The sequence below is a fragment of the Calonectris borealis genome, chromosome 9 (assembly GCF_964195595.1).
Source record: "Calonectris borealis chromosome 9, bCalBor7.hap1.2, whole genome shotgun sequence".
Classification (NCBI taxonomy): Eukaryota; Metazoa; Chordata; class Aves; order Procellariiformes; family Procellariidae; genus Calonectris; species Calonectris borealis.
The window spans coordinates 20,158,148-20,170,566 of NC_134320.1; the positions used below are offsets into that span (position 1 = coordinate 20,158,148).

General features: G+C 36.2%; 1 protein-coding gene across 7 annotated transcripts in view; it reads right to left on the reverse strand.

Annotated features, from left to right (window-relative positions):
• Window positions 1–12,419, reverse strand: part of ATP11B (ATPase phospholipid transporting 11B (putative)) — a 74,015-nt gene that overhangs the window by 37,494 nt on the left and 24,102 nt on the right. For all 7 annotated transcript variants that reach the window (XM_075157305.1, XM_075157306.1, XM_075157303.1 and 4 more), the window contains exons 5-15: window positions 11,419–11,526; window positions 11,119–11,247; window positions 10,889–10,992; window positions 9,551–9,598; window positions 6,686–6,750; window positions 6,032–6,113; window positions 4,512–4,662; window positions 1,639–1,836; window positions 1,208–1,366; window positions 739–911; window positions 272–340 (exon numbers count right to left, since the gene is read on the reverse strand). In XM_075157305.1, coding sequence (XP_075013406.1) covers window positions 272–340; window positions 739–911; window positions 1,208–1,366; window positions 1,639–1,836; window positions 4,512–4,662; window positions 6,032–6,113; window positions 6,686–6,750; window positions 9,551–9,598; window positions 10,889–10,992; window positions 11,119–11,247; window positions 11,419–11,526 — 1,286 coding nt within the window. The remainder of the gene's footprint in view (window positions 1–271; window positions 341–738; window positions 912–1,207; window positions 1,367–1,638; window positions 1,837–4,511; window positions 4,663–6,031; window positions 6,114–6,685; window positions 6,751–9,550; window positions 9,599–10,888; window positions 10,993–11,118; window positions 11,248–11,418; window positions 11,527–12,419) is intronic.

Here is a 12,419-nt window from a genome sequence, read left to right on the forward strand (position 1 = left end):
CAGTCTCAACCTTTGAGGAACGGGCAAAGATACAAATTCTTATAAAAAACACCTAGACGGAGTAAGTCACACAAAATTCTTGCATCACAGTTTCAACTGGTAAGGAATACGATGCAAGCTATCTTGAAGACATCAAGGGAAAAGCATTAGAAAGAGCATGCTGTGGAAAGGCAAGGTTTTCTTATGAACAGAGAGGATTAAGAAGAGAACATTGTATTAATCTTCACTACTGTTCTGTCCTTCAAAAGAAACAAGGAATTAAAATGAATACCTTTCTGGTTTTCCAAGACTTTTTACTTCCATACTGTTCCCACTAGTTCCAGTAAATACTACTCCAACCCTAAAAGGAAAAGAAAATAAACATTTAATCATCACTTTAGACATAATGCCTATTGGGGGAGCAGAGGGTGGAGAAAAGAAAAGAGAGACTTTTATACCCCATTACTGCTCTCTATTTCCAGAGAAAATAAAGAATGCCCACTTTCTACAATATCTTAATAGCAACATACTCTGTCCACTATAATTTCTCAAGGATTTCCACAAATATTTTAAGTCATCAATTTATAATATGCCTAGGTTTCTGTGTATTTTATTTTTGTATGTTTTCATAGTAAACTGACAGTGCCAGGCCCTGGGCTTTACACTCTTTCTGAGCAATTTTTAAGGTTGCTTTTACCATGAATTGCCTGTCCTAGTAGGCAATCTCTACATTAAGATAGTTTTGGTAGTACTACTCACCGGCTTGCAGCTTCAACTAAAGCTTTCTCATCTGGTGAAGAAGCGTAATACTCCAATGGGGATGCTATGCCATTGGCATGCCAAGGACCATCAGCACCATCTGTTTGATCTGCATTGATCTGCACTGTATGACAAAGACAAACTGCTTTCAAGAAGAGTTCTTCCTCTTTCATCTATAAGAAAGAAAAAACTTTATTTGTAACATTTACATATCAACCCAGTTTTGAACATACTTAATAAAAAAATGTTTTTACTTAAAAATCTGCCAAGTATTCCATGTTAAATAATCACATCTCAACACGTTTAATAAATATTATCTGTTCAGTAACATTTTAATAGCTTCAGACTATTCCGAAATTCTGATTTTTTTTTTTTAAAAAAACGCTAATGCTAGAGGAATATTTCTCTGAAATAAAACACTTTCCTTCTAGGATGCCTAATGGAGCGGGGGGGGGGGGGGAAATCTTACCAAACTATGCCTATTTCCATCCGGAGAATCTTCAGAAAACCCCTCTGGAGTTAGTTTACCATTGATCTCTTGGTACTTTATGCCATTAATGGAGCACTCTCGAAACTGCATCTCATTTTCAGTTAATGTACCAGTTTTGTCTGTAAACACATACTCTACCTTTTGTAAAACAAAACAAAAAACAGACTTGGAGTTGTATGTATTTGTTAGAAGACAAAAAATAAAATAATCTCAACTCACACTCTCCACACCTTTTTTTGATCATGTAAAGATTTTAATTTCTGCCATCAGATATTTATACCTTATTTTTAAATTAATCAGAAATCAAAGCACAACCAATAAAAAGTCTGCAGTAATGAATTTTAATATTAAAAAAGAAGTAGAAAATAGAAGGTTAAAAAAAAAAAAAGAAGAAAACTTTTTTACTCTACCTGTCCCAATTCCTCATTGAGATCTGAAGTATTTACTTGTGCTCTCTGGTTTGTTTCTTCGTGATAGAGGTCAAGATCCCAGCCAATAAAAAAAGATCCAAGAAATTTCTGCATCTCAACAGTCACATAAAGTGAAATAGGTATGATAAAATTGTAAAGTACCAGAAAAGCAAGAAAATCTGAAATAAATCTCAGAATCTAGAAGAGAAAAAGAGAAAATGTAAAGATTACTGCAGTGATCAGGTGAAACGTAGTTACTTAGTTATGTTTCAATATGCACGAAAAACGACCAGTTGACAGAGCTGGAGGAGACCAAGTCCCACGTACCCACGAGAGAGAACACACACAGTGACAATGCCGGCATTCCCAGGTTTCCCCAGTAACGCGCCTTCAGACTGATGCAAAAAGACTGCCTTAAGCTACGACTGGATGTTTCAGTTCTCAAGTTCACTAATTTTTGTCCTTTCTACTGGATCTGTCAGGAGGGCTGCCAATTAATATTAACTGTCATGGTGATTCTGTTTTCAAACAGGTCTCTTGAAAGAGTTGGGTCTGAAAAAACGAATGTGTTCCCCATTCCATCAAACAGCACCATTCATAGGCTTTTCTAAGGAACCATAAACGGTGAAGGCAAACAACCGATATTCCATGTTGTCAGAGGAATCTGCAAATATTCTGTCGTGGTTTAGGAGAGCAGAGCAACAGGAGGGTTCCTGTCTACTGGCATTCCCCAGTGGCATGGGTGATCCAGACTGTGTGGATTTCAATGGCACAGCCTTCTTTTATGCCTCTTCAAATCATTGCGTTCGACACATACATTTCAGGTAAACAGCTACGTAATAGGATAGAAATTTCTCTTTATTAGGTATGACAATTTTAACAAACTCTGAAATGCTACATTACAGTCTCTTTGAAGTCTTTTTCATTTGCACAACCAACTCAGTATCTAAATTGTACTTTGGGAAGACTCTTATCAACACTTGAATATTGAGCAAGGGAGATTAGAGATGAAAAAAACTGGGACGTCTCTTTCAACTCTACCAGATGTTGGTGTAGGAGAACATTTTGAAGAAAGGGAGTATAAAAATAGTTAACAGTTTGCAAAGCTAAATAATGTCTGTTCTTCTAATTATGGAGTGTTGCTATAACCACTTAATAAAAGTCAGTACCAATAATTAAGGTGTCTGACAAAAACTCAGGAAGTTCTGTGCCTTAAGAGATCTTCCAAACTAAACCAGAAAAGATAAAAACTGAGAGCAGTAACTCATGTAAGAGAAGATACTGAGAAGAAGCAACAATTACTAAGGTTAGTGAGTTTCTTCAAGCACTGTCTATTAAATAACAATCTGCACAACACAGGGCAGATGAACAGCAAAAGCACTCCAAGCAAGGATGTCAGTGTATTGAGAAATGCAAAGCAGATTGTGGAAGTAAACAAGGGAGAGAGAAAAACAAGGACATGATAAAAGGAGAGTGACATTGCAGAAACACAAATGGCTCTGTATGCTCCTGAAGGCAAAGGTAAAGGAATGGAAAGATTGAGTAAATGCTTATCTCGATTCTATTCAGAACTGAAAAGGTTCCACAGGCTAGTCTAACTTACATAGCAACTACTTCAAATTAAGGGGAGCCAAGAATTTACTTGACTGACCACTTCAAACAGTTGAAAGTGCGTTAAGTGAGTGCAGGTACTAAAAATAAAAGTCACTAAACAATTTGAAAACTTTTAAATTCATTTAGGACTTTTCAACAATGACACTTTTAAATAAGATTATTTTAGAATACATTGAAAAGTTTCTGATAACTGTAGTGAAAACCTGAATTAATAATTTTAAATAAAACACAGCACTGAGATAAAGATATTTTTCCAGTTAAACCACAGAAACACTTCTCATGACAAGCTTCTGAGAAAGTTGCATGTTCTACTGAAATGCCAGTAAACTCTTAACTCTCCTTGAATCAGACATTCTCGAATAGCTTCTTTTTCCTTCCTGAACCACTATGTACTAACTGTAAATTTCACTCTACTAGTGAAGAAGAGCAGAACTCTCCTGACTTGGGATTTGGACCTTTTTGCACACATGGCACCCAGTGAGCACATTCAATTCTCAGCTCTCTGGGGGATGGGGGGGTGTGGGTGTTAAACAACTGACACCACATCACATGTGGAAACTGGATTTCCAATTCTTCTGTGCTTTGAAAATCTCTTCTACTTCTTAGAATAAGCTCCAGCCAGCTCCTGAACTGCTTTGGAAGAAGGCAGACTCGTACAGAAATAAAAAATTAAAGAGAACACAGAAAAGTACAGAATGATTAAAAAAAGACACTTCTCAGAACTGCAGACTTAAAGAACAGTTCAAAGTAGCCCTCCAATCTCTACAGAAAAGTGAGAAGGCAAGCAGGAGCCTGAGCAAAATTACAGCATTACAAAATTGTCTGAACACTCTCAACATCACAGAATGTCCAAAACGCCTGAACTGCGAGATCACTGCAATGGAACGTGCACAAGAACAGCCATCCTCCTCCTCTTTTCATTCAAGGAATGACAAAAGACACCCAAAAGAACAAAAACTGTAATAAGAACACAGTACATCAGAAATATGTCCTAACAAAACGCAAAATTTTCAAAAAGCTTAGTCTTTTCATAAAGGAAGAAAAAGTCCAACCAGTAACAGAGGCAAGAGATTTCTACACAAGGGTGAGGTTACATAGGAATAACTCTCTCAAAAATACTGAGACAGCAGCACACAGACTTGCAAGTGGAGCATGTGGCAGTTACACCTTTACCCAAGAATAGAGACATAATAAATATCACATTCAGTACAGAGTGGTTGAGGGTTCCTCAGATATGCAACTGGGTAGAACTACATTACCTTACTGCTGTTTCTTTCATGCTCCGTTTTTTCATTATACCAAGGCTCATCCCATTTTTCTTCAGCTTGCCATGCATACTTTAAAATAGTGCTCAGAATGGCTTCAAAGAGGAGGATTATTAGATAAATAATCAAAAAGGAATTCATGGACCTACAAAGAGGCAAAAAAAAAAAAATAATGCAACTTCAGTTTATTTTACTTAATCTGTTGACACACTGTGGTTACATGAATTGATCAAAAACTTATGGGACAATTTTTTTAAAATGTATCCTGTGTTTGATATGGATATAAAGTTTCTATGTGACAAGCAAGCAACACAAGTGAGAAGAAATCCTACATCTGACTAAGATATACTCTACAAATAGCAATATCAAGACTAGATTAAGGTCAAGAATACCCCAACAGCTGACTTGTGTCACACCTGTTGTCCAAGATTTTGGGGCTGACTTATCCTTCTCTTCTTCCCCGAGTATCTAGCAAGGCTGTGAAGGCAGTACAAACAACCGCTGTGGAAATCCAAGGCTGCACCTTTTTCTTCAGTTAGAAGAGCACTACCATGCGCATCTGATTATTTAACCCAGGCCATGCTATACCAGGATATAGTCAAACTTGCCTCTATGTTCTGTAATGCTGGCCAGACCATCTTTCCACCCCTTGCTTTAATGACTCAACTTTTCTTGTGCACTCTACAGTTCTGTGTGTATCTGGCCATAGAAAAATAATCAATCCCATGTTTAACAAAAGAATGCCGGGAGGCTATCTCAGATTTTTAGTAACTGGAATAAAGGCAACCTATCAGAACTCCTTTTCCTTTTAAAATAATTAACGAGGTTCAACATATAATATTATAATGTAATATTATATGTTAGGTGCTATTATAGTATTAGGTGCTATCATAGTAACACCTATCCCGTAACTACGAGCAAAGATTTTTAAAACTGAGCCTGCAACTTGTGCTAGAAGCAAGATTCATTGGCAAAACATATCTTGATAGGCTATCTCCTTTAGACTATGTGAAACAAAGCTATTTTCCATTATATCAAATACTACGATTCAGGACAAAGATTTGTAAGCGATTAAGACTTCATTTTCAATCCATCCGCTTCAAAGGCATGATGCAGTTTTACAGTAAAGGATGCAGAGAACAGCAGAGGCTGGGACTGTTCTGAAAATTATCTCTGAGCATCTGATTCAAGCAGCATTTCACCTATCATTAAATGATCTCCACATCTTAAAAACAAACCTCCTGAACTAACTTTTTCTGCTTTAGCCCTTTTTAAGTTCGGGTATTGTACACTACTGTGTACAATACACACATTGTACACTACTGAAAGAATCAATAAAGGATGAAATACCAAGAAAGGGATTTTATCTTTATAGCTTCCTACTGAAGGCACAGCAATTACACTCTCTTCCCTTGCCTACAACCCAACGACGAGATCATCAGGGTTTTAAAGGTACCGAGGAAAAACTAAGTTAAAACTCTACAAATAAGAAAGATATTAGAAAATAAACATACTTTTCTACTGCTGACCGTTTCTGAGATTTACTCTTGTAATTTAATGCCATCTTTGTCTCCATACCTGTATACACTGCAACACCTGGGAAGGAAGGGGGGGGAAAACAGAGAGTTATACTTTATTTTCTGCATATATAAAATTTGCAGAATTTTTCATTTTAAGAGACATAGGATAAAATCAAGAGGTGATATTACTTTTCTGTTTACTTCAGTACAATGGTGACAGTATTTTGTAAGTACTTGCAATATTCTGCTATAGTAAAACAGTACTACTGAAGTCATCTTAACACCTACTAAAATGCTGTTCATTATTATGACTGTACTGCTCTTCAATATGTATTTTATGGAAATCAGAATGGTAAATCTCAGGAGAAAGTCTTGAACAATGGGTAACAGTAACAACAGTCATTTATCCACTGAAGCTAAGTTATTCCTTTATCAAACCACTTCAAGTATTTTCACAGAGCAGAACTGGAACTTTATATCCCTAGAGACTCTTCAGCATAATATCATTACTTTCATCTATAATCATATCCCCTCAGGTAACAGTCAGCAAGATTATTATAATTTCTTCAGTGCAAGTAAAATTAAACCACAGTTCAACAACACGTTCTAAGAAGAGAATACTCTTTAAATATTTAGGTGTCTACAAACCAAATATTTCTTTAGTGTTTTTTAATCTTGCTCCACGAAGTAAGAGACTTTCAGGCCCAAGAGGTCTAAAAAGAAATAGAAGTATCAGCATTTAAAAATTAGTTGTTCTGTATTCTATAGGACTTGTGAAATCCAGTTTCCTATGCAAAGCTGTCCTACATCCCCTATGAATTCCCACCGCAACAACTCCAACCCCATCCTCATTTAGGTCCACCTTCAATCCTCTTACTCCCTTTACCACACCTCACCCACACACCTCCACAGAACTCGCAGTCTCCTTTCATGTCTCCTTTGTTCACTGCCATACTCTCCCACCACTGTTCAATATCCCATAATTAGCGATTGAGCTAAATATACCAAATGGCTGGTTCAGAGAGACCTGCAAGTCACTTGAGAAGCCAGCAGGCAAAAAACCTGTCGAGCTCACAGTGCAACAGGAGTGCTACTTTAAGTTTGGCTATTTTACTTATCTTACTTCTACCCCTCTGTCAAATTGAAATGATCTAGCAATTTCAAAAGCTATTCATACCAGAGAAACAAAGACAAACAACTAGATGGACACTACACCACCACAACAGTGCAAGTTCTGCTTCCTAACACAAGAGTAAAATTTCTTAAGAGTTTTTTCCTCACATCTATCACACCACAATAATACATTAATTTCATTGGCTAAGTTAACTGTAAACAACGCTGTGAAAATAAAGGTCCGGTTAGAATCAAGGTTCATATAAGGTTAGAGCCATATGTTCTACTCCAGCGGCTCTATCATCTTTAGAAACTGCCAGCAGGGTTGGTTTGAAATAAAAAAAAGATGCATTCACTATTTTTGCCAGTGTTTCAAGTGAAAGCAGAAACTGAACAACTGCAGTGGCAGTTGACATACTGGGTATAAGCAAAAGAATTAAAGATCATACACTAAGTGCTACAGCACACAAGCCCTTGGGTTTGTGTTACTTTTCCATTAGCTGTACCACAAGCAGTCCATGATCACTATCATAGAAACAAAGCTCTTATACTTGAAGTTCCTTTGAAAGCGTAACCCAGAGTAACTCAAAAAAAGCCCCCAAACCCACACCCCACCTCCCACAGTTAAACATTTAACTTAAATGTTACTGCAAATGTGACAGTCACCATCATAAATACCATGTGAACCAATTATACACATGGATTATGATAGGTTCTTTAAATTACACATACATATGTTAATATATTAGGCTAGACTCAAACTTTAACTAAAAATTGAACTAAAAGGGACTAAATGCTCAAGCATTTAACATTTTCTTATAAGAAACCTGATGTATATTTCTGGATTCAAGTGTTTTTTGCAGTTTGTAAAACCAGTCTGCCAAACCCAAATACAAAATCTGAATCAGTGCAACACAGACTAGATAAACTTATCTTTGACAGTCAGAAGATACAGCTCCACCAGTAGTCAGAACGTGCAATTATTTTTTTACACTTCCCTTTAAACTGGCTCTGTTATATGTTGTCAACTAAATTATTTTGATAGATTATCCCAAAGCTGAACCTGTCAAGCTTGGCAGTAATGAATTCTGAAAAGCTCTAAGTGAAGTAGCACATAAAGCGACCTTAGAAAACAGCTGAGTGGGTTTTGGGGGGAGAGGGTTGGAGGGGGGTGGCTAAGGCATTGGACTTGGGGCCAAATGATCTGCCTGATCTGACAGATGTTTGCCTGCCTCATAGGAGGCTCTCAGATTGAAAGACTTGCAGTTCTTCAGACTGAAGGCACACATTACATGGAAAAGAATACTGCTTTAATATTTGATTCAGGTAGAAATTTCACTAAAAAACAAAACGTGTAAAGGACAACATTTTGGACATCAGAAAAGTGAAAGAATCATAACAGATTTACCTGTTTCTGTGACACATTTCTACATCATAACACAGCACTTCACATTTTGAGAAGAGGTGACGAAGTTTTTTGAAAGCTTGATTATCAACAACTCTCAAGAGAAAGCAATTAAATAACTTGCACACTAAATATTCCTGAAAATCTGGCCATTTCTTGTGATTGATTTCCCTGTCTTTATTTCAAACCATGACCCTTCTCACTCCTGTTCTTCCTATTTTCTCTCCTGTCTTGTTGGGCGGGGGGGAGAAGTGAATGAGCGGCTGTGTGGACGTTTGGCTGCTAGCTGGGGCCAACCCAACGCAATCAGCAATCTTTTGAGGAAGTCTACATATAAGTCTGCAAGTGGCTTCACATCTTTATTTTTATATTTTCACATGTGTTTAGGTGTATGCTACTTGCTATGACTGCACAGTGAAAATTGTGAGCACGTGATTACGCGCACATAGCTTTATGTGCACACAATTATGTGTTGACTATTATAGGTGTAAGCACTTATCTTTACAGTCCAGGTAGTACGGCAGTTTGAAATATATACTAAAAGCTACAGATTTGTAGCAGAGGCTTTGTTAAAACAGACCAATAATTTCTAGGAATTTCAACTGCAAAACCACTTGCTCAGTGCCTCTGATAAACAGATGACAGGGGATCTGTTGTAGTCTACATAATATGCCACTGGAGAATGTTTAAGATCAATAAATGTTTTAAATAACAAAGAGCAACAAAGTTACCAGCTGATCACCAATGCCTAAAAATTACCCCCTTCAGAACAGCCACGCTTTCCAGAACTGTCCTATTAAATCTGCAAAACGGGGTAGTAATGAACTTACTTTCACTGATTTTTTCTCATCTCCGTGTGAAGTATGTAGTTACAATTGATATTTTCAGTAAAAATACCCCTTTTCGTATATTCAACATTAACTCTTTTTTGTGATAGTCATGATTTTAACCACCTCCATCAGTTCTAAACATTAATCTTATAAACTTTTACTTACCGTACGATTTCTTCAGTTTGTTGACTTATAGTTATTCTTCCAACAAATCTATGAAAGATGGCCACGTGTTAGGCATATCTACATAAAGACTCAACAATGTAAAAAACTCCTCTATATTTACAAAAAAGTCATTAATGGTTCACAAGTACAAAATAATCAACTTTTGTTAACAATCAAACTAAAACAATATGGCAACACTGGCAATAATTTTACAAGAGATATTTAACAACAGAAACATTTATTCTTCAAAAGAAGAGTTATCTGAGAAAGCCTGCTAGGTTTCATTAATAAAACCACAAAAGATTATATTTCTTACTCAGTTAAAACAGGTTCTGACTTCTTTATGTTTCGGTAAGAAATAATTCCTCAACAAATATAAGTTAGCATATTATCCATCAGAAGTAGTAATTTTTCATTTAATACAGCCAATCTACTCTGCTTTTAAAATCTAACACTTGCATATTTAGCATGACCCCAGTTACAAATAGGGACATAAACTTCCATAATAATTGTACCTTAACTTGATGTTCTCTACAAACTGATCAAATATTTGAACAGCTGTTCAAACTAAATATCTTAGTTTTTAAGAATTTAATATTTCTCAAAGATCCCAAAGCTTACTTAAGAATAGCTGCTGTGATATACTTGGATTTTGAAAACTACTACTTGATAGCTACCATTTTCCATTATACAATTCTGGAGAAACTTGAATGGGAATATAACTTTTGTTACCTACGATGCCATTTTACAGAGTCTAGGGCCTTGCTTGCTGATGTTAAAAGCTGAAATGAAGCACTCGGATACAACTGTTTTTAATCTAAATTTTTGCTGCTGAAGAATGAAGTCCAAATCTTCTCTTGAACATAAACAAAATAAATGTGACCAACACATATCCTTAGAATTAACATAAGCTTACAACAATTTGCTACAGTTTGAGTTAATTCCATTAAAAAAATTATACTATGTAGTACTGAAATCTCCTGGCAGAGCCTTATACAACTCTTTCTCCAACCTCCTCAGACTCATAGGCCATTTAATTTTTTAAAATCCGGAAACAAGTTTACTGGTTAGAACAGAAATGAACGTAAGTGTCATGATTAAAATACAGAAGGTAAATATTATCCTATAATTTCTGATTTACTATTGAAATACTCAGATTTGACTTATCACTTGCAACTTTCAGTAAGTACGTATGTATAAACACTTATGCTAATTATTAAAACCTAAAATTTAAGCAGATGTCTGAAGCTATTTTAATCCCAGCAAGACTCTTAACATTCCTAATATTAAACACTTCGTTGTGATTTAATTTCAAAATATTTCCTAATAAAGTGATACCTGTATAGATCTGCTTCTGGCTGCTGACATTCTATAACAGCTACAAGTTTGTCCAGGTTGGCAACGGACTGTAACACTGCTGTTTCTGGGACTGCAACATGTGTCTGTAAAACAGTGTCCATTAAGTTAATTATACTAAGGACGACCGGGCAGGGGGGGTATTCCAACAGGCTGAAATAAAAATAGCATCACAAATTAACTACACTCTATTTCATAGCAGCAACCCATACCTTAAGATTGGTCTCTCCATCCAAACTTGCGGTAGTAACATGGCATGAACCATCGACTCGATCAGATGACAGAAGCACCAGATCAACAGGAAAAGTCTCATCTTTGGCTACTCTGACAATGTCCCCCACCTAATGAAGTGAACACAAATGAGAAGGGTATAAATAGAGTTTTAAAAGAGAAGAATTCATTTCAGCATTGTTACCGAATCATGATGAAACAGGCCACAATGATTAGTAACGAAACAAGAGCTTTAGCTATGCAATAGAAACACAATTTTCAATTTGTCCTTAGGCACATACCCGAATGTTTTTAGATCTAGTTTTTACAAGGCCACCACTTCGAACAACATAAACCGGAGCACCGTTTACTTCATTGTCTGCTTTATGTCGTAGCCAGTCTTCATAACCCTGTGGAAAACACATACAAATTTACTTTTTTAAGCAAGAAACAAACCTATAAGCATAACAAATATCTTCTAAGCAAATGTCCTTCAAATTACTTGCTGTGTAGCTTGAATTTCTAACTAATTTCTCTTGAGTTTCTACTGCAGCTGTTACTCAAGAACCTGGGAAACCTCTTAAATTTTACTCACTTTACACAAATAAGTAAAGGCAAATAAAGTAGCAAAAGTGGTGAAGAAACTTAACAGTCCCATGTTCTGTTAAAACAAACAGGCAGTGACATTTTCTGCACACGAGATGAACAAGCACTCATTCAGTCTTTTATCTATATGGATTGATATACCACAAAACTGGGAACAGTCACTCCCAGTCTCTCTTATGGAGTTGTTTCGGGGGTTTTTCTGTTTGTTTGGTTTTTTGCTGTTGTTTGTTTTGGATTTGGTTTTTTTGGGTTTTTTTGTTGTTTTGGTTTGGTTTGGTTTTTTTTTTTAAGAGAAGTAACTGACTGAAATTACTTCCTCATGTCATACCATATAGCACTTCTTATAGTTCCTGCCATAGCCTATGCATGAAATCTTAAGATTTCTTAATTTTGTATGACATGCTGTTTACACATCAGCTCTGTATAGCAAGAAAAGATGACTGAAAAAGTTTTAGTTCTTTGTGAGTCCTAATGCAACAGTTCGCAGCAACTGAGTTTAACAGATAAACTAAGCAGTGTTCCTTCACCTGATATTGAGCACCTCTTTAAGCACACTTTACCGCACGCACACACATGTGCAAATATTCATGAGAGTGAATCCAGGTATATTATTCCCCTCCTACTTTCCTAAGCTATTAATGCATTGCTTATTTAATCTAATAGCATGATTGTCAATAGCATGATTTCTGATCCCCAG